The following is a 25,573-nucleotide window of genomic DNA, read 5'->3' as shown; positions in this document are numbered from 1 at the left end:
GTTCTCAGAAAGAGAAACGAAATGCCCAAGATTAAAGGAAAAAAAATATATAAACCACATGGATTTTACTCCATTAAAAACACAGTTGGCAAAGTCCTTTCTCTGCGTCGCCGTTTCTCCGTCCGTCCGTCCGTCCGTCCGCGCGCGCCGCTCGCCGTGCTGCCCGGCGCGGCGCGCGGCCGGCCGGCGCCAAGGGCGGCCGCGGCAGGATGCCCCCGCGCTGCCCGCGCGCCGCCCGCGCCGCCCACACCTCCAGAGCCGCGTCTGCCCACGCTGGACGCTCCTTCCTCGCGTTTCTAATTGTTTTCGTGTGTGTTTTTTTTTGTGGATTTTTTTTTTTTTGTGGATTTTTTTTTCCTTTTTTGTTTTTTTTTATAGACATACCCAGGATGGAACGAGAAACTCAAACACCCCCCCCACCCCCCGTAGTTTCCTCCTGCGGCTTCTCCTCGGCGAGGAGCTCCGCAGAGCGGTTGGAAAAACAGAGAGCTTGGAAATCACTGTGTTCACAAGTACATGAAGCGCGCGGCGGCCCCAGCAGCGCCGGCGCGGGCGCCGCCGCCTCCTCCCCGCGGGCCAGTCTCGTCGAGGGCCGGGTGCCGGCCCCGCTGCCCCCCGGCCCCTGCCCGGCGGAGCTGCCTCAGTCCGGGAGCGAGGGGCGCGCGGTGAAGAAAGTGCAATTTTTTTTCTCGCTGTTTAGTTGTCTGCCGATAGCTGCTTCCTCCTCCTCTGACCAGGGATTCATCAGCAAGCGGTAAGGGTGAATGTGAGCTCGACCGCCCGACCTCGGAGGGCTCCCGTCCTTGCCCGTGTTCAGTGATGTCTCCTGGCTGCGCACCGTCATGCCGGCAAGAGCACAAAGTCATCGTTCACGTCGACCATGGGCACGTAGAACGAGGGCACCTCGTTCACGCAGAGGGACTTGTGCCCCGCGGGGTCCAGCTCCTGCACCTTCAGCTGCCACTCCATCCTCTGCACCGCGTTGAGCGCCGCGGCCTCGTGCTGCTGCCGCATGAGCAGGCAGGTCTGCGGCGGGAGAGACGGGCGCGCGGTCAGGGGACGGGGACGGGGACGGAGCTCCCGCCGCCGCCTCCGGCCCCGCTCCCGGCCCCGCTCCCGGCCCCGCGCTCCCCGCCGCGGCCGCCGCCAGCGGGCGCCTCTCACCTTCATCCGGTCGTACTTGTCGTCCACGTCTTGCAACCAGGAAATGAACTGCCGCGCGTTGAAACGGTCCCGCACCGATTTGTTTTCGTCTCCCTAAGCGAAAGACGGGAAAAGGGAATGAGGCGGCGCTTCGGGCTCTGCTTTGGAAGCAGCCGTGGCACCGCGGGCCGCATCCAGCCCCTCGCGCGGTGCCCCGAGGGGACGGGGCCGCAGTGACAGCGGGGATGTCTGCAGGGAGCAGCAGCGGCGCCCGGCGCCCTTCACCGGGGCTTCGGGGCGGCAGCACGGGCGCGTTTTGGCTGGGAAACGCCGAGGGGTCAATCCAGGGCCCCAGGGCCGCCACGGCAGCGCGACGTGCCCGAGTCACCCTGGTCACCGGGCACCTGCTGGGCAGGAGGTCCCTGAGCAGGGGGAGCTTCAGTAATGTCCCTCCCTCCTTCCTGCTGGAAAAGCCACCTCCCTTGGGACGGAGGCGCTCCCCGAGGCCGGGCACTGACCTGATTTTCCAGAGGCATGTTGTAGACCTCGGAGTCCAGCAGCATGGTGCAGGCACTGAAGGGCACGGCCTGGTTCGCGATGGTCCTCGCTGCCCGGCAATGGACTCGCAGGATCTCCTGCTCGCAGGACACGATCAGCTTCTCCTGGGCGAGAGCAGAGGCAGCAGTGAGCGGGGCCCTGGGGAATTCCCTGGCCGCCCCCCGTCAGTCCCGGTCCGGCCCGGCGCGGCGCCTTACCCGCTCGATGCTGTGCTGGAGCCGCAGCTTCCCGCGCACGGCCTCCTGCTGCTTGAAGAGCTCCTTGAGCGGCTCCGCCAGCGACGGCGGCGGCGCGATCTGCGGCACGGACAGCGTTACGGGGGCCGGGAGCGCGCGCTGCCCGCGGCCGGCGGAGCGGGGGGACCCGGGAACCTCCCGCCCCACGCGGATGCTGCTCCCGCTGCAGCAACAGGCCCTGCATTTTCACCCCTCGCTTTTCCAGGCGGCTCAGAGGGATCTCTGCTTCCCCCCGTGCTCGGCCTGGGCCTTCGTCTACAGCCAACGGCTTCCCAGGACGTATCAGACCCCGCAAGACAAATGTTGTGTGAAAGGAGAACCTGCTTGTTTATCCCAGAGAGAAAACTCCTTGTAAGTGTGTTACAGCAGTAAAAACTTGACTCTAGGAAAGCACAAAGGGCCTCCTGGAGGTTCCTGCACGGACCTTGCTGCTGTCCCGGGCAGGCAACAACAAGGCTGGTGGAGCGGGATCCACCACACCGGCTGCAGCGGGACCGGTCAGGACGGCAGGTCACACCGAGCCTCTCATCCTCGAGGCTGGATCCCAGATTTCCTGCCTGGAACGCCAGGTTTATTGATGTATTTGTATTAGCAAAGTCTGCTCAGGCCAGCAGCAAGGAAACAGGCCCCAGCGCCAAGAGCTACCGCGATCGGCAAGTCAAGCACTGAAGCTTTAGCAAAGGAAGGCAGGAGGGGAGAGCAGCTCCCTGCTCCTTGCAGTGCTCTAGGTTCACTGTCCTATTACGATGCTGCTGGTAAAAGCAATTTTGCCTTCTGGCCTCAAATCCAGCGGATTCATATAAACTCGCTCTAAAGCCTCAGAATATCTTAGGTTCCTAAGCGCAGCCTAAGGTCCCGAATGCAAAAATACAGGGGTCTCAGAGGGAGTATTTAGCAGGCAGCCATCCCCTTCCCGCAGCTCAGCCCTGTCCCCAAGGCTGGGGACACGCCGGGCGCCACGGGCTCCCCCCACGTTAGGGGACAAGGTGCTCGTGCTGGTGGCAACACGGGAGGGGACAGTCCCCAGTGCCGTGACCTAGACCCACGTGCAGAACTAAGCGAGGGGAGAAGGTGACTCACCACTGGAATATGCAGCTTGCTTAGAGGTTTGCCATCCAACAGGTAGGAGCCAGTATAGGTGACGTATTCAGCGTAGCACTGAGGAGCCTGGGGTGTGATATAGCAGAGGATTTTCCGCTTCTCCTCAATCTTTTTCCTGATCTGGAGGTACTCAAAGTAGGGGTTGGATCTGTCACTGTGATAGGGTTCAATGTCATCCAGTTTTATAGCATCGACGATAGCTGCCAGTGTTTGCTGTATCATCTCTCTCGTCTGCTGGGTGGAGGTGTTGATCTGCTGCTGCAGCTGCTGGTTGGAGCGCTGGAACCTCCGTTTTCGTGGGTGCTGAGTCTGGGAATCGTCTTCCTCCGTAATCCGGCCTTTGGCACGCGTGGAAGGTGCAGAAACAGGAGGAAATTCCTTCTCCGAAGACGCAGCGTTCTGCTTGTTTTGGTTGGCCAGCATCTGAGCCCGGTTCCTGGTAATCCGCTGAGGAATCTCCTCTATTTTGGGCGGTTTGGGAGCTTCGGCTACCGGTTTCTGCGCTGGTTCCGTGACTTCTGCCGGAGCGTTCCCCGGCGGCGCGTCCGGAGCGGGCTGGCCGCCGTCCTGCGCGGCGCCGCTCTCGGGGACGGTCCCCGGCGCCGGGCAGCTCTGGGAGCTGCTCTCCGGCCCCGCGCTGGCGGAGGACACGTCCTCATGAGCGGGCTCCACCTCTTTGCTCTCGGCCTGGGCGGACTCGGTCGAGCTCTGTTGGAATATCTGCGCTTCCGATTCCTCCAGCCCCTTCTCGTCAGGTGCGCTGGGGACTTCCGAGGGGGCTTCTTGTGCGGTCGCTTCCGATTTGGGCTCCTCGGCTTGCGCCTCCGTCTCCGCGGGCAGCGCGGGAGCCGGTTGGCCGGCGGGCGGCTCCTCCTGCTCGCTGGCCGCTATCACGGAGCCGCTCGCTTTGATAACCCCAGCGCTCGCCTCGGAGGCCGCGACGGCACCTTCTTCCACGGGCTCTGCCTCCGTCACCTCTGTCTCTGGGACGTCTTTAGGCTGGAGCGGCAGCTCTGGTAGCGAGAAGGGGCCAAGGTCCAAATCATCCTCGGTGTTGGTGAATGGATCAGGCCACGTTACGGGCTCCTCTGCGTTCGCGGGCGCAGCGTTACCGCTCTCCAAATAGTTGTTTTCTGGTGTCTTAACAACTTCTGCCTGAGTTTCTGTTGGCATGCAAGGGGGTTCGGGAGGTATCTCTGGTGCTTCTTCTGGAAGAGGCTTGCAGTTATTAAAGAACGTGTCTAATCTGCTAGGGGACATATACGGTGCTTGCTCATCAGCAGCAGTCGCTATTTCTCCTGGAACTGCTTCTTCAGCATCTTCCTTGACTTCCTCAAGCCCTGGTTCAGACACTGACAGAGGGTAAGATATAGGAGAGACGGGGTACGGCGCTTCCGCGGGAATGAAGGCTACTGGTGTGGGGTGAATTGGCTCTAGGGAACAGAGAGGTGGCTTAGGGGACTCGGGAAACCTCTGGGGGGATTTCATGAGAAGCTCTGAGCCCATGGACCAGCTGACGGAGTGCTCCGCGGGGTTCCCAATGAGGCTGGGAGGAACGGCGGCGTCGGCGTTCCTCGAAGGAGGGTTGTCCCAGTCCATGCTGTTTTGCTCTGGCATGGCTGAACTAAAATGGTTTTCTTCAATAGGTGGCAAGAAGGTAGGTTCTGGGGGCATGATGGAGGCCGTAGCTTGCTGCTCCTCTGTGGTGTCCAGCGGCATGCCCAGGTCAGGGGGAAGAGCACTTTCTACGGAAGGCGCCAGCAGTTCATCTCGATGCGAGGGGGAGGATTTTGCTTGTAAACCAGAAAAGACACGTTCGGGTGACTGGGCAACTCCGCTGACAGCTCCCGGGGGACAGTGCAAAGCTTCCACTTTAGGTGACGAAACCCCATAATCAGGTGAGTAATACCCAGGAGATAAACACTGGAACTTCTCTGTGGGAACAGGGGGAAGGGGAACCTTTTCCTCCATTAAATGCTGCACTGGAGAGTCATAATTTGATGTTGCTGGGACACTTTGCTGCCTGAAAAATTTATCTCCCACGCTGAATTCTTCCTCGGGTGGCCTTCTGATATCGACAGAGATGGAGCGGTAAAGGTTGGTGGAGGGGATGGTGCGCGTCGGGGTCTGGCTGGGGTTCTCAGGGAGCCCGCTGGAGACGTTGGCGTATCTGTCAAAGAAGGATGGAGAACACGCGTTCATGGACATGGTGGATATGGGCAGCGAGTGCTGCGAGTCGGCGCATTCGAACATGAGATCCGTGTAGTCGTCGTTGCTGCACGAAGGGGTCCTCGGCGTCTGCATCACCTCCTCGTAGCTTGGGCAGGACACCACGGACGCCGGCGTCGGGACGCCCGTGGGCCTGTTCTGATCCGGCCGCGGGGACGCGGGAAGGATTTCCTTCAGCTGCGGCCCGGTTATCCAGTCCTTGGAATCCGTCCCAACAGCCGGCTGGGCCTTGTTGTCCGGTGACAGTATAGGAGTCAGTGGACCCAATTCTTTAATTTTCTTGTCCTTGAGCTGCGTGTCCAGCGTTAACGGCTTCTTGGCTGCCAGGTCCAGGCTCCTCTTGCGCACCTCTTCAGCGCTTTTGATTTTGTCCTTTAACTTGGGGTCCCCGGACCTGTGTCGCATTTTCTCCATTTGCTTCATTCTCTCTTTGTGCCTTTTGTGGCGCTCCTCGATCTCCAGATCCTTCTGGCTCAGCATCCTCTCAAAGCTGGTCATCATCAGATCCCCGTCTCCCAGAAGCTTCTCCCTTGGCCTGGTATCTTTCTTGACGGGATCTTTGGACAGGGTTATTTTTTCATTACCATTGCTGATTTTTATCGACTCTGATTTGTCTTTCTCTTGGTTTTCCTTGAGTTTCTCCTTCAGTTTGGTTTCACCAAATTTGAGGCTTTCGTCCTTTGATTTATCTTTAAAGGTTGTAACTTGAGGGCTGTCCTTGTCTTTAAGTGTTGACTTTGGTTCATCTTTGTGATGTTTAAAGAAACCATCTGCATGTTTGTCCCTATGCTTTTCCTTGTCCTCTTTCCATTTTTCCTTGTGCTTATCACGCTTCTTTTTCTCTTTCGCTGTGCTGATGGCGCTGGAACCGTAAGTCTTTTCTTTTTCTGCCTTCTTTGACAGTTCTCTTTCAGAATCATTTTTTTCTTTCTTTTCAGAAAATAAGTAATCAATGCTTTTTTCAGGTTCTTCATCAGGCTCTGCCTTCATGTTGTAAGAAGTGCTAAAAGCCTCCCCATCCACAGAGAAATCCTTTTCATAATGGGTGGAATCCTTTCTGCTACTGGAGTCTTTAAATTCTTCTGCTTTTTCTTTTTTCTCTGTTTTCTCCTTCTTTGCTTTTTCTTTCTCATGACTTTTCTTCGATGAAGACGAGGAATGTCTGTGTCTCTCCTTCTCCTTGAGTTTGTCCTGCAAGCACGGCAAAGGCAGAGAATCTTTAAATTTTTCTTCAGAGGCATCAGCAAGAGAGAGATTAGAAGATTCGAAGAGGCTGGTCAGTCCTGGATCTTGTCCCCTATCTGTGAAGCTGTCGGAGGAGATTTCGCTGATTTTATCATTGGAATCATCCCTATAGTCATTCAGAGCCTCCTCCTCCAGTTTTTCCAAAAGGCTCTTCTCTGATTCTCCTCCTTTGGAGGATTTCTTCTCTTTGGAATGCTCTTTATCCCCCTTCTCCTTATGCTTGTTTTTCACCTTATCGTCACTGGCATGTTTCTTTTCAGCTTTTTCAGGGAGCTTTTGCTTGTTCTTCTTTTCCTGAGTGGAGTCTATGGATGTTCTGTCTTTCCTGTCCTTGTACTTCTCGGAAGAATCCTTCTTCTCTTTGTGTTTTTCGAAGGAGTTCTTCTCCTTTTTCTCCTTGCCGCCTTCCGATGTTCCCTTGTCCTTTTTCTTCTCCTTGGAGTCCTTCTCCTTCTGCTTTTCCCCGGAATGCTGCCTGTCCGAGGAATACTTGCGGTGTTTGTCGGTGTAGAGCTCCTTTTCGGCTCCATCATCCTTCTCCTGCAGACTCTCCAGGCGGTGCAGTTCGCTCCCAACCGTGTCGCCCACTTTGAACCCCGTCAAGCTGTAATCGTCCCTCTCGTCCTCGCTCTCATCCGTGAAGATGTCCGCGATGCTGTACCAGCTCTTCTCCTTGCCTTTCTTCTCCTCCTTTTTCTCAGAGAAGTCTTCTCTATCCACGGAGAAGTTTTTCTCTTTCTTTTCTTTAACCTGGTCGAAGGAACTCTTCCTCTCCTTGTCCTTGGTGTGCAGGTCTTTGTACTTCTCTTTTGTTTCTTTTTTCTCTTTGAAACTTTTTTCTAGTTCTTTGTCTTTCAGGTTTTTCTCAGGAGCAACTTTTTCATTTTTCTCCTTGTCTCCCTCTTTGGATTTGTCCTTGTATTTGTCTGGCTTCGTTTTTTTCTTTTTTTTCCTTGTCGGGAGCCTCTTTCTTCTCCTTCCCGGAATGGTGCCTATCCCAGCTCTCCAGATTTTTGCCGCTGAATTCGGGCTCAGACTTGTCCTTGAAGAAGGTTTCGCAGCCGTAGTCTTTAAACTCGTCGCGATAGGGCTCCTCCTGTTTACTTTTGGCATCTTTTCTATCTTTAGAGCTATCAGAGGAATCTTTTCTATCCTTGTTGGTTTCACCTGTATCTTTTTCTTTCCTCTCTTTGACACTTTCTGCAGAATCCTTCCTTTTCTTGTCCTTTTCAGGCAAATAACTAGGAGGAACTTTGTGTCTTTCAGTTTGGTCCTTCTTCTTCTCAGAGTTTTTGTCCACGTAGTCTCTGTCTTTCTTTTTGGAGAAAGTGTCCTTTTCACTACGTTTTTCATTGTATTCTTTCTTCTCTTTCGTTTTGTTTTCCTTTTTCTTGTCTTTAATTTCCTCTTTCACGGGCTCTATGATTAGTTTTGCCACGGTGTCATTTTTAATCTCCCTGAAGTCTGTTACTGGAGAATCCCAGCTATCTTCGCCCTTGAAATCGAAGGAAGAATCAGACGATAAGTCTGAAAACCATCTCTCTTGTTGATCGTCCGAGAGGCTGAACTTTGTGTCCTCGCTTTCGGCAAACTGGCCCTTGTTATTAAACTCGTCATAGCCAGACTCATCCCTGTAAACTTTTTCTTTTTTGCATTTTTCTTTCTCTTCTTTGAAGGATTTTTCTTTCTCTAGTTTAGAAGCTTTCTCCTCCTTCAGATCATTCTTCTTTTCAGATTTGGACTGCTTGTCCTTTGATTTCTTCTTTCTTTCCTCCTTGTGTATTCTGGGCTTCTCCTCTTTGGGAGACTTCTCCTTTACAGGCTTCTCTTTTTCTGATTTACTCAATCCTTCTCTGAAGGATTTGCTCATGTCTTTACTACCATCTTTGACTTTTCTTAGAGATTTCTCCTCTTTCGAGGATTTTCCAGTCTCATCTTTAAACAACCACTCCTTCTCCTCCATTTTACCTTTGGGGAGTTTTTCTTCCTTCTTACAATGTTCCCGCTCATGTTTTAATACTTTCAATTTATTTTCGACTGGAGTTTCTGTCTCTACTATCAAGCCTTTCTCAGGCTTTTGTTTAGAGTCCTCGAACTCAAAAGAAAAACGTTTTGATTATTTAATGTCTTGGCTGATGGGGCACTGTCCCTTATCCTTGTTTTTATGTTTTGTGTTTTGTTTTATGCTTTTTAACAACCTTCCCCTCCTTGTCCAGCTTTGGAATTGCTCCATCCACATTGCTATGGAATGAATTCTTCTTCTCCGAAACAGTGTTGTGTGGATTGTTTTTCTTTTTGTGCTCTGGTTTCTTCCTGACTGGCTTTAGCGACTCTAAGCTGGACTCCTCGGACGAGTAGTCTGACTCGCTCGTCAGCCTCGTCCTCGTGGAGTCGATAGGGAACTGACATCTGACCAAGCGGGGGAAGATATGGTTTTCCAATTGTCCGTCCTCCAGTGCTTGGAGTGCTGCTCTGTAAGGTTAGCATTGTGTTTTTGGGATGCTAAACTCCCATGCGAAGAGGTCGATGAGGCAGACAGAGAGTTAAACAAGGAGGATTCCTTTAGCACTAGCCTGGAGTCCTTTACACAGCTAGAGCTCTGAAGAGAGTCTCTATCATCCTCCTCACTCTCCACATTTTCACTCTCTGATTCAGAGGAACAAAATTTGTCATTTTTTTTGCCAAACCGAACCTCTTTGCTTTTAGTCTCCTTCTTCCGCTTCTTTTTTACTTTGCTTTTCTCCTTCTGCGCCTTCGTGCTGGCGGGCTCCCGGATCTTGCTGCTGGGCAATATCGAGTGGGTCGAGAGTCGCAGCTTCTCCGCAGTCCCCACAGCAACGCTGGTCTCCTCCTCGTCCGAGCTGTCCGATAGGATGCGGTGGGCAGCTTTCTTTGGTGTAATTGTGTTATTTTTAGTATAAGTTTTCACTTCCATTTTGGGTATGGAAATGAAACTGTTTGCTTTAGTCTCTTTTCTGTAATCCTTTTTCAGCAAATGTTTGTCATCGACTGGCGGTACCCGGTCCTGTTCATCGTCCTCATCAAACTCATACTCATCCTTCACGGGGGTGATGGTCTTGGGGGGCTCCTGGGCCTTGGGCTTGTGCTTCAAGCCCTTCTCAAACTCTGAGTCTGTGTTATTGCCATCAACAGAGCTGGAGGGAGCGAAGGAAGGGGCGTCCTCCTCTTCCGAGGTCTCTGCAGAGAGAAGAGAAGAGCGTGTTAGGCCTCCGAGGGGTCCTGGGGAGGGAACGTCACCACGGGCTGCTGCGGCGACCGTGAACCCTCGGGGACAGCCCTGCCACCCCTCGGCCTCTCCCGGCCTTTGCTAAGGATGCAGCTAGGAGCTCAGAACACACGATGGAAGATCTTTCGGAAAGGAAGAGCTGTTCAGTATCAAACCTGCGAGGGATGTTCCTGACAGGGTGCATCGAGAGAAAAAAACGTTAACAGGGTCGTGACGGTGCAAACAGAGGGGCAGGCCAGGACTCCCCAACAGGCTTCAATGTTTTCTCCTCTGAGAACTGCCTAAAAGCTGCAACCTTCCCCATCCAGGACAGCCACGACGGTGGCACTGGCAGGGCAGGCTCTCCCGGCGCACGCGGCCACGCGCAGCCCTGGAAGCGGCAGCACCGGGACAGCAGAGCTCCCGAGCTGGGAAGGGATGGACACACACACGTCACCCCAACTCCTTCCTTTCTCGCGACAAGCTGGGATGTTACTGACATTTTAAAGGTAAGGCATCCGTTTACCTGCGATTGGCTTCCAATCCTACATCTCGATTGCACCAGGCAAGTGATCTCAACGCAGGCTTCCAGGGCAAAGAGCTAGAGCTCCTGGAGCTAAAGGCTGTAGTTATGTTGTCTGAGTGAGAGTTACAGCTACAGACAGACTCCTGACCGTGCAGCAGCATGCAGATACACTGACAACAGGCTAACCTCACTGTCTTCTTAACATGTCTGTATTCACAGACAGCTGCAGGCCACAAACATCACTCCCATGTTCACACAAAGGGCAATCTCACCTGTTGAGCTCTCTTCACTAGAGGGATACGTGGTCTTGCCCAGGAGTAGATTCACCATGGTGGGAGAATTAGCTACTTTTAAAGGTGTCTCTCCCTTCCTGTTGCTTTGATGAGGATTCCCTCCATAATGTAACAGCAATTTTACCACCTGAAAACAGAAAATGAGACTTGAGCATGAAGATGTTCATAAAGAGATTTCAGTTCCAGGATTTTTGCAGAGCTTTCAGATATGCAAGAAAAAGGGGGATCTCCCCGAGCTACAGAGCAGCCTCTCCTTGGGCCAAAGGACAGGCCTTAGGACAGTAAGAATCACTGAGAAGAAAGAAGACAAAAATGGCATTGTGAATTAATTTGGGCAGGAGAGAAGGAAGAAGAAAAAGAAGGAAGAAGGCAAAGCTGCACTGCCTCTCTTCCCACTCTGGAAGAAAAATGTCCCATTTTCCTGTAAAGGAGAACATGGAGTAAAACATGTAACAGCGCCGGGGCAGGGAAATTTGCATTAAAAGCCAGCCACTCAATGCAACAAAAACCAACCTTGAAGTGCCCGTTATTGGCTGCGTCGTGCAGCGGGGTGTCGTCGTCCAGGCCCTTCGTGTTGACTTCGGCGCCCGCAGCGAGCAGCTGCTTCGCGACATCGTAGTAGCCGCGGTTGCAGGCCTCGTGCAGCGCCGTCCAGCCTGCAAACACACACACAAAACGTGCACATCAGCACAAGGAAAGAAATTAAAAACAGTGAAAAACAGCCTCCACGCAGAGGGTAGAGCTGCCAACGCGTGTGGGGGCCTGTGGCCAGTGTTGCCGTGCCATGAGCAGCTCCCACGGTGAAGACCATCTGCACAAGAAACCTGGAGGCCCAAATACTCGTGGGGTGAAACCAGCTGACCCTCCCTTTGGTAGCACCACGGGCCTGCCAGAACCAGTCCTGCTCCAGAGCCGGGAAATCCGGGCAATCCGAAGGCTGTGTTTTACGCGGGGGATGAAGCGACCTGCTGGTGGGAGCCGGGTGTCGGGCCCTGTCCCCTCTGGTCCGCGGTGGCGGGAGCGGAGCCGCAGCGGCGCCGCCGACACGTCCCCCGCGCGGCCCCGGCCGCTGTTTTCCACCAGCTTCCCAAAGCAGGCGGCTCTGCCACTGCAAACAGCCCCGGCCGGGCGCCGCGCTCCGCTTCCCAAACAAACCTCCGAGAGCACCCGACGACCCGCTTTATCACGTTCAAACAGGCTGTTTTGAAGCCCGGACTGTTTTGAAGTTGCCCGGCAAGCGCGCACGGCTCCGTGGGCACTTTGCTGATAGCGCCGTGGGAGCCCTGCAGCGGGCACCTGCGACCACATTCGTGAGAGCCGACACTTGGGGCTAGCGCTGATATTAGTCACACGGGCGGAGGACACGCAGAGATATTTATAGCAGCAAATCATGCTACGAGAGCAGCAGAGAGCAAAATGGAGCTCTTGGAAGCGCACGGGAGCGACGCGGTGCTTCTCACGACTGCCCTTTTGCTGCAGGACCGAGTCCTCCCCGCAGCCTGCGCCCTCCTGCTGCTCCGGCACGCACGGAGCCAGCCCGCCCGGCCCGTCCAAAATGCCCAGCAGCAGCAGCAGCAGCAGCAAGAGCTGCAGAGCTGCAGGAGACGGGGGTGCTGTCACGGCCAGGCCAGGAGCTGAGGTTCGGAAAGCTCCGAGCACTTTCCCATGTGGATTTGCCTCCGGAGCGGCTCGGAGGCTCCGCAGAGCACGGCGTGCCGAGCACGGCTCCCTTCGCCTGCACGCTCACATCCTCATGTGCCAAACAGCATCGAGGGCCGCAGCCGTTCACCATCCAACTCCGGAGCGAGGCTTTTACAAATCTTGTGTTTTCAGTACTTTTGTGCATACAGTTTCTTACGTTTTGGGGTGAAACAGGAGTGAAACCAGCCCAGTTCCCTTTGCAAATCCTGCCCCAGACTGCTGAGGTGACCCCATGCAGGAAGGGAGCAGCAAGCGGACAGAGAGGGGCCCGTCCCCGGCCCGAGGAAGCCCCGGGTGCAAACCCGCTGCCTTACCCGCGAAGTCCTTCACGTTGACGTCGGCGCCCTCGATGATGAGCTCCTTGATGCGCCGGGCGTCCCCTCGGATGGCGGCGCGGTGCAGCCGCGTCTCCCCCCGCTCGTTCCGCTTGTTTACTTTATCTTTGGTTTTGGAGGCAGAGTTGGGAGTTCCCTTCTGACAAACTGTGGACTGAGAGGGATGCTTTGGTGTTGTGTCAACTGCAGAGGGGAGAGAAACGGCGTCAGGAGCTGCTGCTCGCAGGAGGCCGGAGCCCTTAGAGGGAGCTCTTGCAATATAATTCCCGGTGCCTCCGGGCTGGAGGCGCACGGAGAGGCAAGGGAAGCAGTGATGGGAGGGTGCACCTCGCACCCACGCTAACTGCAGCCCCTGGCAAGGCCAGGGGCAGCAAGGCCACGCCGAGGAGCAGACATTGCATCCCCGTGCTCTAAACCTCATCCCTTTCACGCAGGGTGTGTGAGGTCCGGGAGCCTCGCGAGGGCAGTGCCCTTTCCCGGGGGAGCTGCTCAATCTGTGCCAAGAACAACAAAATGGGGGCTGGAACCAGCAGCGCCCATGCCCGAGACACACAGGCAGCGCAGCGGGGGCTGCACGCATGACAGATAAAACTACTAAAATCCCAAACCCGGGGTACCAACCCCTTTCTGCAGGAAGAAGCATTTTTAAATGCCCAAAGAGGATGAGACGCTGCCTTTTATTCCCATTGCTCCTTGGCTAGCGCAGCCTGACGCGCTGGCGTGAGCTCAGCACCCCGGAGGACCCCAGGGAACAGCAGGAGCAGCAAGTGTGCGGGATGGCAGCTCATCCCCGGGATGGGAGCTCGTCCCCGGGATGGGAGCTTGTCCCCGGGATAGGAGCTTGTCCCTGGGATGGCAGCTCGTCCCCGGGATGGCACCTCATCCCCGGGATGGCAGCTCGTCCCCGGGATGCCTCCGCTCTCACCTGGGCTGTTTGCAGATTCCTCCGCCGTCATCTGCATGAGCAGAGCCACTTGCTGGCGCTCGGAGAGCGGGTAGCCGGCCCGGATCCCGGAGAGGCCCATTCCGAAGAGCAGGCCGGGCTTGCGCGTGGCGGGCTCCTTCTTGATGCGCTTCCGCTCGGGGCCCTGCTTCTCTGCGAGGCAACGAGACACAAAAGACGGGAAGGTTTCACCCACGACCGTGCCCAGGACCGAACGGCACCTTCGCTGCGGAGCTCTCCGAGCGCACGGGGGGCGGTCGCACGTTAAAGCAGTGTCTGCTGAAGGAAACGTCCTCGCGGCGGCTCCCAGCGCCGCCGCCCCGGCCCAGCACGAGGGGCGCCTTACCTGGGCCTCTCCTTTGAACCGTCCTCCTGGCTTTTCCAAGCTGTGTCCCCCTCCCTGTGTCACTCCCTTCTCCCCCCACCTTCCAAGAGCAGCAAGAGGCAGCGGAAGCGAGTCCCTACGGCGGCCGCTGCCGGTACCGTACCTGCCATCTTGCTTCTAGGAGCCTCCATGTCATGCCATGGTGCTTGGAGGAGCGAGCACGGCCTTATGCCCCCACGGCATGGACAGAACTGGAGGCATCTAAAAGCATCAACAGAGAGCGCTCGCGAGCCGCGTCGCCAGCTCGCCCCGCCGCATGCCAGCGCCGCCGCCAAGCCCTGCGGAGCGGCGCAGCGCGGGGAGCGCGCGGCCGCCCGCCCGCGGGACGCGCTCGGCTCGCAGGAACCTGCCTCGTTTGGCCCTTCCTGCAGCACGGGAGGGAAGGAGCCGGGCCCGGCGGGAGCCTGAACCTACGGCCTTGCTGAGGGGGTTTCCAGTTTGCTCCGAGCAAACGTTGCGGCGCGCGGGGAGGGCTGGCAGCGCTGCCCGCGCTCCGGCCGGCTCGCTGGGCGCCGTTGGGGACAGCGGCCGAGACCCGAGTCACGAGGGGCCGGCTGAGGAACTAGCAGCCAAGTTCCCTTTGGCGGCGCCGGGCGAGGGCAGGCGCGGGTGCCCCCGAGGGCCCTGAGCCCCCGGCGCAAAGGAACCGGGGGCAGCGGTGCCCGCGCGCGTGTGGGAGCTCTTCCTGCTCGGGCAGCGTGGAGGTCACGGTGCAGCCCTGGCGCACGGAGAGCGGCCTGAAACTCCGGCCTCGAACCCGGCGTGCCTGCTCGGCGGCAGCGCGAGCCCAGCCTCCGGCTTTGCAGCGTGGGGACAAATGTGTTTAACACGAGCGGTTCCATAACCGTGCTGCGGCCCCCCATTGCACCCAGCTCCAGCGGCCTCGAGCCGGGGAGCGGGGGACGCACGGCTGCAAGTGGAACAGATGAGCACTGTGCACCCTTGCACACACGTGTGACCGTGCCACGCACTCCAACGGGGCACCTCCGAGCTCACGAGCGGCACCGGCTCCATCCCCATGCGGCGGGCACGGGCGTCACTGTCCCAGCGCCGCGCTGGGCTCTCCTGTACAGCCCGGCCTGGGGACGGGGCAGCCTGCAGCCTGGCTCTCCTCAGCACCGGCCCCGCAGCCTCGGCACCGCCTGCCCCACGCGGCGCTGCGGCCGTGCAACGCGGCCACCCGCCCGGGGAAGCAGCCTCTGCTCGCCGGCCCTGAGCGTTTCCTTGCCACAAGCACAGGAGGGACGGGGATAAGCAGGAACGGCCCACGGTGACGGCGCGGAGCCCCGAGGGGACGCCAGGAAGAGCCGCCCCGTGCGTGAGCAGCGCCCAGGCCCTGCGCCCGGCGCGCGCTGCGGGATGGAGGGAGCAGGGGAGGCCGCGGGGCCGGCAGCGCCGCTCCAGCTGCATCCCGGTGCTTCCCGCTCCAGGGAAGCGCTCGCAAAGACTCCAAGTGCCCGGGAGGGCTTCCCTACGCCCTGCTCTCCTGCAAAGCCCGGCTCCCCTTCAAAGGGGCCGTGAGATTCGGGCGAAGCAGCAGCCCGAGCCCTTCCAGCACGGCCGTGGCCCTGGGCAGCGCTCTGGACCGCGGCGCGACGCGGGGCCATGCGGAACGGCGCCCGGCCCGCGCGCCTACGTGCTCGGAGCGCGCAGGAAGAGGGAGAGCGAGCGCCGGAGCCGCAGCCTCTGAGTCAGCTCTGAGTCAGGCGCAGCGCCGCGCCGCGCCTTGCTGTGCCGTGCCGTGCCAAACCGTGCCGTGCCATGGCCCTGGCCTGCTCAGCCCCGTGCACGGCACCATCCAGCCCCAGCAGTCCGGCCCCTCCCCGCGATGCTCCTCTAATGCTTTTAAACGCTAGAACTTGCTGCTCTGCTGCATTTGCAACCTCCCTGCAGCAGCGCGCGCAGCCCGAGCGTGCACGGCGCTCCCGGGAGAACAGCCAGCTCCAGTGGCTGCGCTGCCCGCGACCGCGACGCGCTGCCGCCACCCGCATCACGGGGACACCCCGGGCTGCACCAGGGAGGAGCAGCGGGAAGCGCAGGGACGGACACGTGGCTCCCGCAGCGCTGAACCGGCCGGGCCCGGGCTGGAGGCGTCCAGCTTCGCGCAGGCCGGGTTGGAAGACACTTCAGACAGCTCCACGGGACCGCCCGGCTGGAGCGGCTGCTCCAGAAGCCGTTCTGAACGAGAGGGTTTTCAGAGCTGCTGCGGCAGCGCCTGGGCCCAGGCGGCAGCGGCTCAAGTGACACTTGCGGCAGCATCTCCTGCCCCAGGACGAGGAGGGCGCAGGGGAGGGCAGCCTCGGCGCGGGGTCTGCGGCGCTCGGAGCGGCATCGCGGCGCAGCCACGCTGGGCGAGTAAGAGCAGACGGAGACCGAGGTCCCTCTGCGCATCCCTGCCAAACACGCCGTGCCAAGGGAGCCCGGGGCGAAGCCGTGCAGGCGTTCACGGCACTGCCCACACGCTCGGCACCCCCCTGGTGTCACCCGCGTCCCCCGGCTTTGCTGCCCGGCACGGAGCACTGCCGCCCAGCTCAGGGCTCGCGCTCAGCCCCGCGGGTTCCTCTGCACCCCATCTGAGCCCCTGCAACCAGCCAGCACCGCCCGAGCCCTGCGCCGTCCCCAGGAGCCGCCACGCGGCACCGCCCTGCCCGGTGTCACCGGGGACGAGCAGCACGGCCACGCGGCAGCCACGCACGGACCGCCACGGAAAACGGGGCCAACGGGGCAAACTGAGGACCCCACGGTGCGCGAGGCCCCCAGCGCATCGGCACTGCTCGGCGGTGCTTTTTCGTCTGCCCAGCAGGGCCTGCGCACACCTGGACAGGAGGGAACGTCGCAGCTCCAAGACGGCAAAGTCCTTCAGCAGAATTTTACAGCCCAACTACATCAAAGCCCGAGCGGGAGGTGCACGAATACCCACACGCCCTGTGCGTGCGCCAGGCTCACGTCTGCACGGTGAAACAGGCAATTTCCGTACCTGTATCCGAGTCTTTTTGATCTCCATTTGTTCCGACAGTGAAAGGTAACTTGCGCTTCGTAGCTCTCTCTTTCACCTCTTTGCCGCCATCGTTCCGGTCCAACTTCGGAGTCTTGGTCAGAGAAACTTTATCTTTATCCTAGGAAGGAAAGAGAGGCATCAGCGAAAGCTCTCCCTGCATTTTGCAGCCATGGAAGGTTGTCAGCTGCTCCCCAGAGCTCGGTGCGCCGGGGTGCAAGCTCAGGTGGGACCTGGCTTGTCCTCACTATGGGAGGATTTCAGGGTGCTGCAGAAAGCAGCCTCCGACGGCAGAGGCTTTCACAGCCCCTTTTCTCTGCAGCGTTTGCACCGTTCCCAACGGGCACAGGGCTCTCTCCGCTCCTCGGCGAGGCCGGCGGGTCGGTGCTGAGCGCAGGTGCCCGGGAGCACCGGGCCGGGCCGAGGCGGGCGGCGCTGCGCGGTGCCGAGCGGCACCCGCCTGTCCTCCGGCTCCGGGAACGGGCCAAACGGAGCGGCTGGGTGCTAAACCCGGTCTCAGCGACCCGGCAGGCGCTCAAACAGAAGCGCGTGAGGATTTGAGCTCACGGAGGCCGCTGCAGGAGGCGAGGGAAGCAGAGCGGCTGCTGCCCCCTCCGGAGCCTCCGTCGGGTGACCAGGCTCCGCTGGCAGAGCGAGGAGCCGAAGCCCTGCGGCCCCGCTCCGGAGCGGGCTGCGGAGCCGCCTCCTTGGGTAAAGGGAGCCCCGGGGCGCCCTGCTCCCCCTCTGGAGCGGGAGAGGGAGAGCCCTGCTCAGGGGAGGCCCTGGGAGATCCCCTCCCCGGGGCACCTGCACAGACCTGCTGCAACCAAAGCAAACGCTCCAGGACTTTGGTTAAACGTTCTATGTTTCAATGCTTTTGTCTTTGTTTTCTGTTGTGAACAAAACCAGTTTTCAATAACAAACTACCAGTTTGATGGGCAACTGCAATTCCAAACGGAACAGACACATAAATGGGTCAGAGAGAGGTACCGAGTCCCAGGCAGACTCCAGAAACAGAAACCAAGGCCTTGCAGCATAACCAGGGAATAACATTCCTGAAAACACGCACGTCCTCCTTTTCCTCTTTTGAACTTTGCTCTGCAATCGTTTGCAGTTACGTAACGAGGAGCAGGGTCCTGCTCGACTACGAGATGTTTCCACCCGCTGGCTGGTCCTGTGCATGGACCTCCCGTAGGGGCAGGATTGGGTTTCCCCGGAGGGACGACCCGGTGGAAGGCGCTTCGAGGGCCGTGTCGGGAGGTGCCAGCGGCCGCGGAGGCGACGCGGCGGGCGCAGAGCTCCCACACGCGGCCCCGGAGGGCAAACGGGAAGGGGGGATTTGCTGCTCCACGTGCGGTGAACTCGGATGCGCTCGGATGCTTCCTGCAGGACGGCAGCGTGCGAGCTGGAGCGAGCAGGACTCTTCCCGTCCCGCTGCGCGCGCTGGTGCCCTTGGGCAGGAAGCACAAACCACGCGAGTCACTCGCACGAGGGAGGTAACTACAGCTCCCAGCATCCACCGAAGCTGCTCTGTAAATAAAATGTAGCCTCCGAGCTGCCGTGCGTGCAGCAAATAAAATGGAAGTTGATTCATATCTAAGTGCTGCAGCGCCGGCTCCCGCGCTGAGCCGCGGCGCGCGCGGCGTGGCCGGCCCGTGCGTCCCCACGAGGGGCAGCGGCGGCTCCGGGCTCCATCCCGCGGGGAGCGCGGGCGCTCGCGGGAGCAGCGCGCTGGGAGCCGGGGCGGCCGCTGCCGGCCGCGTGCGAGCTGGATGCCGGCCTGGATTCTCCTGCTGGGCATCCCCTGATCAAGCGGATCAAAAGAGCTGAAGGGGAGGAGCTGGAACTGACGGCAGGAGTTCGGGGCACTGCAAAGGGGAGAGGTCCAGGCGTGCTTATCCCGAAAACCATCTTTCATTCCAGCATCCTCCTCTCCCCAAAGCAGCCGCTCGCAGGGAGGGATTCGCTGTTCCCGGGAGCCAGAGCGGGACGCGGCGCCGGCGGCCTCGCACAGAGCCGGCGTCTCCAGCGCAGCGAGGGGCCAGCGAGCAAGCAGAGCACGCACCTTTTTCCCCGTTTGTTTCTCCACCATGTCGTTGCTGAGAGAGAAATCTTCTGGCTGTGGTGTTTTAGAACACCCACCCTTGGGCATCGTTCTGCCTTCCTTACTTGATCTTCATTTATGCTGCCATCGCCTCATCATCAACCGTCTGTGGAGAGAGAGCACAGGAGAAGTCAGAGGCGTCGGAGCGCCCGCTGCAGAGCTGCACCCGCTGCACCCGCTGCAGAGCTGCACCCGCTGCACCCGCTGCACCCGCTGCACCCGCTGCAGAGCTGCACCCGCTGCACCCCTTGACGTGTCACCGCAGCGCCGGCCGGGCCGGCTCCTCGCACGGGCCGTGGGTGGCCTAGAGGGGACGCAGGAGCGCGGCGCACGCTCGCCGCGGCCGCGCCGGGGACGGCGGCGGTGCAGCGGGTCGGTGGCACCGCCGTCCCCGCGCGCAGGGGCGGCACGCGCGTCCCGCGGGGCTCCCGGCGCGGGGGCTGCGCTCCCGGCCCGGCCTAGGTGAGACAATCCAGCGGGATAACAAAGAGCGGCTGCTCCTGCCACGGGTTGCCTGGTTACAGGGCTGAAAAGACAAGTGACATCTGAAACGGGAGCAGCGCGAGCGGAGCCCGGAGCAGAGGGGCTGCAGCCGGGCAGGCCCCAGGGGAAGGGAATATCCCCCGTCCTGGGGGCGCAGGCTGGAAGCCCCGGGGTGTTCCGGGGCGCTGGCCCGCACCCATCCCCGCGGTGACCGTGTCCTGCTGCGAGGGGACAAGCGGGGCTAGCGCGGGCCTCGGCAGCGGGCGTTCCGCACGGAGGCGACTGCAGGAAATGCGCGGGAAGGAGCGCGCCGCAGCGCGGGATGGAATCGGGGAAGGAAGGGGCTGGGAAGGGGCAGCCCGCCCGGCAGGGCCTTTTCCTCTCCTCCACGACGAGAGCTGCAGCGGAGGCTGCCGGGAAGCCGGAGGGGAGGGAAAGGGCAGGAAACGCAGCGTGAAGCCGCCTTCCCCGAGATCCCAAGACACGGAAGCTCGGAGGACTCATCCGGGCACCTCCTCGCGCCCGGCTTGGGGCCAGGCTGATCCAGGGGACAGCGGTGAAACCCCGGCCGGAGGCGGTGAAACCCCGGGAGGCCGGAGCCGGACGGGCCGCGGGGGAAAAGAGGGGGAAAAACGGGGGGAGAGAGAAAAAATAAAGGGGATAAAAGGGGAAAAAAGGAGGGGCAAAGGATGGAGTGGGTGGGAAATCATCTGCTCGTCGCACTGCACTGCACAGGGAGGAGCAGCTCCCGGCCCAGGCGAAGGGGCTGAGCTGGACGGCTGCAGCCGCTTCCCGATCCAGGAGCTGCTTCCTATCCAAGGGTTGTTCCCCATCCGTGAGTTGCTCCCTATCCAGGGGTTGTTCCCTATCCAGGGGCTGCTTCCTCTTCATGAGCTGCTCCTTGTCCATGAGCTGCTCCCTACCCATGAGCTGTCTCCTATCCAGGGGCTGCTCCCTATCTGTGAGCTGCTCCCTATCCATGAACTGTTCCCTATCCAGGGGTTGTTCCCTATTTGTGAGCTGCTCTGTACCCAGGGGTTGTTCCCTATCCATGAGCTACTCCCTATCCGTGAGCGGCTCCCTATCCAGGGGTTGTTCCCTATCCATGAGCTGCTCCCTATCCATGAGCAGTTCCCTATCCAGGAGCTGCTCCCTATCCATGAGCTGCTCGTATCCAGGGGGGCTGTTCCTTATCCGTGAGCAGTTCCCTATCCGTGAGCTGCTCCCTCACAGCCCCCTCGGAGCCGCTCACGCCCGGGATGGGGCACCGGCCCTTCCCTCATCCCGGCTCCCCGCAGCGCCAGGCGAGCAGGACCCCGAGCCCTTCTCCACCACGGAACACAACGGAGCAGAGAAGCGAGGCCGACGCTCCGCCACGGCCGCGGGGCCCCCGAGCGCCCGGGCCCGTCCCCGTCCCCACGCGCAGGGACAGCGGGAGCACCCGCGTGGCACCCGCGAGCACCGCCACGGCCCTGAGCAACGGCGGTGCCAGGGGCGCATCTCACCGGCGCTTCCAAGCTTGGTCCCTACTCCCGGGAAAGCACCGCTCTGCGTCCCCCCTGCCTGGAAGCAGCTTAAGGCCATTTCGGATCATCTCCGATTTGAGGATCTTTCCCGTTTTGCACAGGGATTTCCCTCCCTATAGGGAGGCCTAAGGACAAACGTCTGTCTGCGCCTCTTAGCACAACTTCTCCCTGTGCACAAAACGCGAGCGGGGCCACGAGAGCCCTCATCCCTCCTCCTCATCTTCCCGCGGTGCTTCCTGGGCTCCCGATGCTCCCGCAGCTCCCGGGTGCCTGCGCGGCGCCGGGCAGGCCGTGCCGGCTCGCTACGGCACACGCCAGCCCAGCAGGATTAGGAAGAGCAATTAACGCAGCAATTAGTATTTCCATCATGCGAGGAACGGACAGGTCTTCCCGGTGCTTTCTCGGGTCTGGGAAGTGTAAAGGCCCCAGGGAGCCGCGGGCTGCAGGGGCCTTCGTGCAGGGGCTGGACGGCCGCTGGGAGCCAAGAGCCGGGATTCGTTCCCCCGGCCGGGATTTCCTGCCGGCTCCCGGTGTTCTCGGGCTGCAGGAGCCCGGGGCCAGGAGCATCCCCGCCATCCGTGCGCTTCCCGCGGGAGCCCTTCCCTCCTGTCCATGCAGCTGCAGCCCCGTGTGGATCCAGCACTGCACGCTGCTCGCACTCGATTATGCATCAATATTTGTAAATACAAAATTCCGCCCTGTGCTGCATTCCACTCCCGTTTTAACCCAAGACTTCTTCCTTGGCTTGCCTGAAATCCAAAGCTTTGCATGTGCTGCACAAGGGGCTCCAAAAGAGACAGATTTCAAGAACAGGGGCCTGGAGCACGTCGGGGAGGTGAAACCTCAGGAGCTCATGGAATGTTTTGTGGCAGCGAGCAGGACCCAGGGCGCCCCGGGTGCTGTTTTGCTGTAAGTTAAGGCCCCCCCACAGCTTTGCTGCTGTTTGCAGCAGTAGCCCCAGCCCCAGCCCCATTTAAGCACCACGTTGCACCACGGGATTTGAGCGGCGGCCGCGCGCCCGGGCGGCACCAGCCCCTCTCCGTCCTGACACAAAACCTGCAGCCGAGCCCGCGCTTAGGGAGCTGCCGTCTCTCTTTTTGGAACAAATTACACAAATCACTCCCTGATTTTTAGCAATCCTTGTGCAAGCCCGTGTCGTAACGGCTGTGGATACAATGGATTAATTGGGGGAGCACAACAGAGAGCGCTCCCAACGCTCCCCCAAGGCAGCAGATCCCGGCAAATCCCTGGGAATACTGTCAGGCACGCGGGACTCGCGGAGCCCGGAGGCGCTCCGGACGCGGCGCACGGAGCTCGCGCTGGAGCCGGGGAGCGCGGAGCAGCTGGAGCAGGGTCATGGGCAGGGACCGGCCGTGATCCTTCCCTCTGCTCCCAAGGGCCCAAACCCCACGGGGATGCCATGCCCGTGTCCAATCGGATCGGGCAAGGGCTGCCTTTCCCCCGCGGTCCCTTCTGCATCTTCGGCACGTTTGGGCACTCGGTGACGTATCTGGCCCATTCCGCATCGCTCCAGCGCTCTCCCCTCCTGCTTTCTCACCGCTCTGCGCTGGAGCGGTGGCTCTCGCCGCTTGGCACAAGGCCACCCCAGCAGCGCCGCTCGCCCTCCCTGGGCTGCTCCAGCAGAGCCGCTCGCCCCAGCGGGATGCGGGAAGGAGCGGGCGCAAATCCCGCTCCGCTCGCCCTGCCGCGCCGTCCCGCGCTCCCCACGCGCATCCCCATCCCACCGATCCCGCGGCCCCGGCGCGATCCTGGGCCTCGGGAATCACGAGGTGGCGGCGCCAGCGCGGGCCGCTCGGCTGCCCCGGGCCCAGGGGACAGGTCCCCTTCGTGCGGGTCCTTCTAAACCCTTCCGCCTCGGGACTCGTGACCGGGATTGGGAGGGATCACGAGCGGCTCCTGCAGCACAAAGCGCCGTTGTCGCTGCCTCCGGGCGGAAGCAGAGTGGAGGGCGCCGCTTCCCACGGCTCCTTCCCACGGCTCCGGGCTCGGCTGCATCCAGCCCGGTCCAACTGCATCCGCAGGGAGCGCGGGGAGCCGGCTCTGGCGCTGCGCCCGCGGCACGTGCCCGGGGCCCACAGGGCACCAGCCCCACAACCGAATCCGCGGAATCGCGCGTCCTCCCGACCGCTGACCCCGGCCTCGGAGGACAGACCCGATTCCGCCGGCCGGAGCGCGTCGGACACACCTCCCCGTCAGCGATTTCCCGCTCCGTGATGGATTGGGCTATTCTGGCATTAGATCAAAAGCTGTTATCGAAGGAACAAACGGGGATTCACACACTGTGTTTGTAAGAGATCCCGATCCTTCCCAGTGCATCAGAGCCCCGTTTCACCCTCTTGCCAATGACACTTTGCCCAGGGCTCCCACAAAGTCGGGAACAGTTTTCCCGCTCCCTTAAAGTCCCATTTTACACTCCCTTCACGTGCAGCACCCACTTCCAGCCCTTCCGGGACGAAGTTTTGTGAATTATGGTAACGGGGCAGGAAAGCTGACGTTTCAGCCTCTCCTGGACCAGTGCAGCCCGGTCCAAACAACGGCTTATTTTCTCCCGTTTTAAATCGCACAACTCTCCTGCTGAAAGCGCATTCAAAAACAACTTGGGGCTAAGACAACAGCCTCGTCATCACCCCATCAAACAAGAAATCCACCACGTAGCTGCCGAGATGTTTCTGACAGCCCTGGCCAAGGACAGTGCGTAGGGACCAGCAGGACACGGGCAGAGCCGCCCAAACAACCTGCTCTGGGGACGTCACCTGCGGCTCCTGCGACTGGAGCGGGAGAATCGGGGCTATTTTGAGAGATGTGACCCGGGATTTTGAACTCGTTATTAGTTTCTCCCCTCCGCTTTGGAGCTGTTTTGGTGCCGAGGCCGCGGCGCGCGGGCCGGCCGCGCGTGCTCATTTGCATGGGCGCCAAAGGAGCGCCGCTGCGCCCGCATTGTGGCACCTCAATGGCACCATTGTCCCCGCAGAGCGGCCCCGCAGCCACAGCAAACCCCGCAGCAGCCCATTAGCATCCCAAGGGCCGGGCTCAATGCGCCGGGGCAGCCTTTGAAAGGCCCGAGCGAAGCGAATGCAATAACCCGTTGCCATTAAGCGCCGCTCGTTGTCCAGATTAAACCATCAGCCGCAGGGACCCTGACTCCCCAAACGCACCCAGCGCAACGCACGCTGCGGAGCCCCGAACGGGGCTATCAAGCACCCGAGGCGCTGGATTTGCCCCAGCTCTGGATCACTGGTGCCTTGAGGAGGCCTCGTCGCGTGGAAGGCGACCGGAGCCGCGGGAGCAGCGCGAGGAGCCCGGGACTGCAACAGCTCCCGCGGGCCCCGGCGCAGGAAACGGGCCAAAAACCAGCGCGGGAGGGAAGGGCCAAGCGCCCTGCACGGGAACGGGGCTGGCGCGGGGGACGGGGCCCTTCCAGGAACACGGAGGAGCGCGGAGGCTGCAGCCTCTCCCGCCGCTCGGCGCGGAGCGACGCGCCGAGAGCAGCCGCGCAGCCCGGCGCGCGCTGCCAAGTTTCCTTCTGCTTTGGAGCGGCTTTTCCCTCTGTGGAGCTGCAAGATGGACTCCGGCTCGCAGAGGTTCAGCCCGGGAAGCGCTTCCCGGCGGAACGCAGGGATTCGCACACCGGCATTCCCGTGTAACAGCAAAGAAAAGGGCTCACCTGGGCATTTTACGGACTTCTGGGACAGGTGGCTCCGGAGGGTCATGGGTCCTTCATCTGAGCCGCTCGGCATGGGCAGGGGACCACTTGAAACGTATCCCGGAAAACGAGAAGGCTGGGAAAGTCGGGAATGTTGGCGGAAGGGCGCAGTTGCAGAGGCGCTGCTCGCGGCGCAGCGCGTCCCGCGGGCGCACAAAGGATCTGCATATCAATGTCCCCGCAACGGCCCCTGCCCTCCCCGAGCCCTAAGCCGGGTTTTGTTGGGGCCTCCCTGGTTATGCAACGGCTATTGAGGCCTTCGCGCCATGGGAACATCTTTGTAGTCGCGGGCAGGGGGAGGAGAGCGCCAGGAAGGGGCCTTAGGACAACACAGGGACGAGGCGAGCGTGCAGGAATGACGTCCTGACTGACCTGGCTTCTCTCCGTGCCCTTGGGAATCTCGGAGGGAATCGGGACAGAAACACAGCGCGGGAATCCCGACGGGCCTGGGCGCTGGGCACGGGTCACTGTGCGGAGGGGAGTGTGCGCCGGACACGGTACAAATGCACGGAGAGAAACCACCCGGATGGGCCCTCCTCCGTGTGCTCCTGGCGAGGACGCGGCTGCGTCGCCCTGCGAGGAGGCGGCAGCACCCGGTGTCACTGCTGCACTCACGAGCGGGGATGCTGCTGCACTCATGAATGGGGACTCTCCTGCACTCACGAGCGGCGACACTCCTGCACTCATGAGCGGGGACGCTGCTGCGCTTGCAAGCAGCAACGCTCCTGTTCTTGCGAGTGGCGACGCTCACTGCGCTGGCGAGCCGCAACGCTGCTGCGCTCAGGAGCAGCGACGCTGCTGCGCTCGCTAGCCGCGTGCT

At 60.4% G+C, this 25,573-nt stretch overlaps 1 protein-coding gene across 1 annotated transcript in view; it reads right to left on the bottom strand.

The window, feature by feature from the left end:
* Nucleotides 1-725: 725 nt before the first annotated feature.
* The window catches only part of ANKRD11 (ankyrin repeat domain 11), an 82,409-nt gene continuing 57,561 nt past the window's right edge, over nucleotides 726-25,573 (bottom strand). The window contains 14 exon segments of the mRNA XM_088526229.1: nucleotides 726-1,026; nucleotides 1,165-1,257; nucleotides 1,662-1,805; nucleotides 1,899-1,997; nucleotides 3,018-7,451; nucleotides 7,453-8,682; nucleotides 8,684-8,907; nucleotides 8,910-9,710; nucleotides 10,537-10,684; nucleotides 11,071-11,213; nucleotides 12,573-12,776; nucleotides 13,519-13,689; nucleotides 16,899-17,037; nucleotides 18,982-19,126. Coding sequence (XP_088382355.1) covers nucleotides 841-1,026; nucleotides 1,165-1,257; nucleotides 1,662-1,805; nucleotides 1,899-1,997; nucleotides 3,018-7,451; nucleotides 7,453-8,682; nucleotides 8,684-8,907; nucleotides 8,910-9,710; nucleotides 10,537-10,684; nucleotides 11,071-11,213; nucleotides 12,573-12,776; nucleotides 13,519-13,689; nucleotides 16,899-17,037; nucleotides 18,982-19,068 — 8,103 coding nt within the window. The 5' untranslated portion in view covers nucleotides 19,069-19,126 and the 3' untranslated portion in view covers nucleotides 726-840.

This window comes from Tinamus guttatus, unplaced genomic scaffold, assembly GCF_059628265.1.
Source record: "Tinamus guttatus ecotype Peru unplaced genomic scaffold, ASM5962826v1 Tinamus_guttatus_pri_ptg000244l, whole genome shotgun sequence".
NCBI classification, from domain to species: Eukaryota; Metazoa; Chordata; class Aves; order Tinamiformes; family Tinamidae; genus Tinamus; species Tinamus guttatus.
Note: the sequence above shows the minus strand (reverse complement) of the source record. Positions and strands in the feature narration are given on the sequence as shown.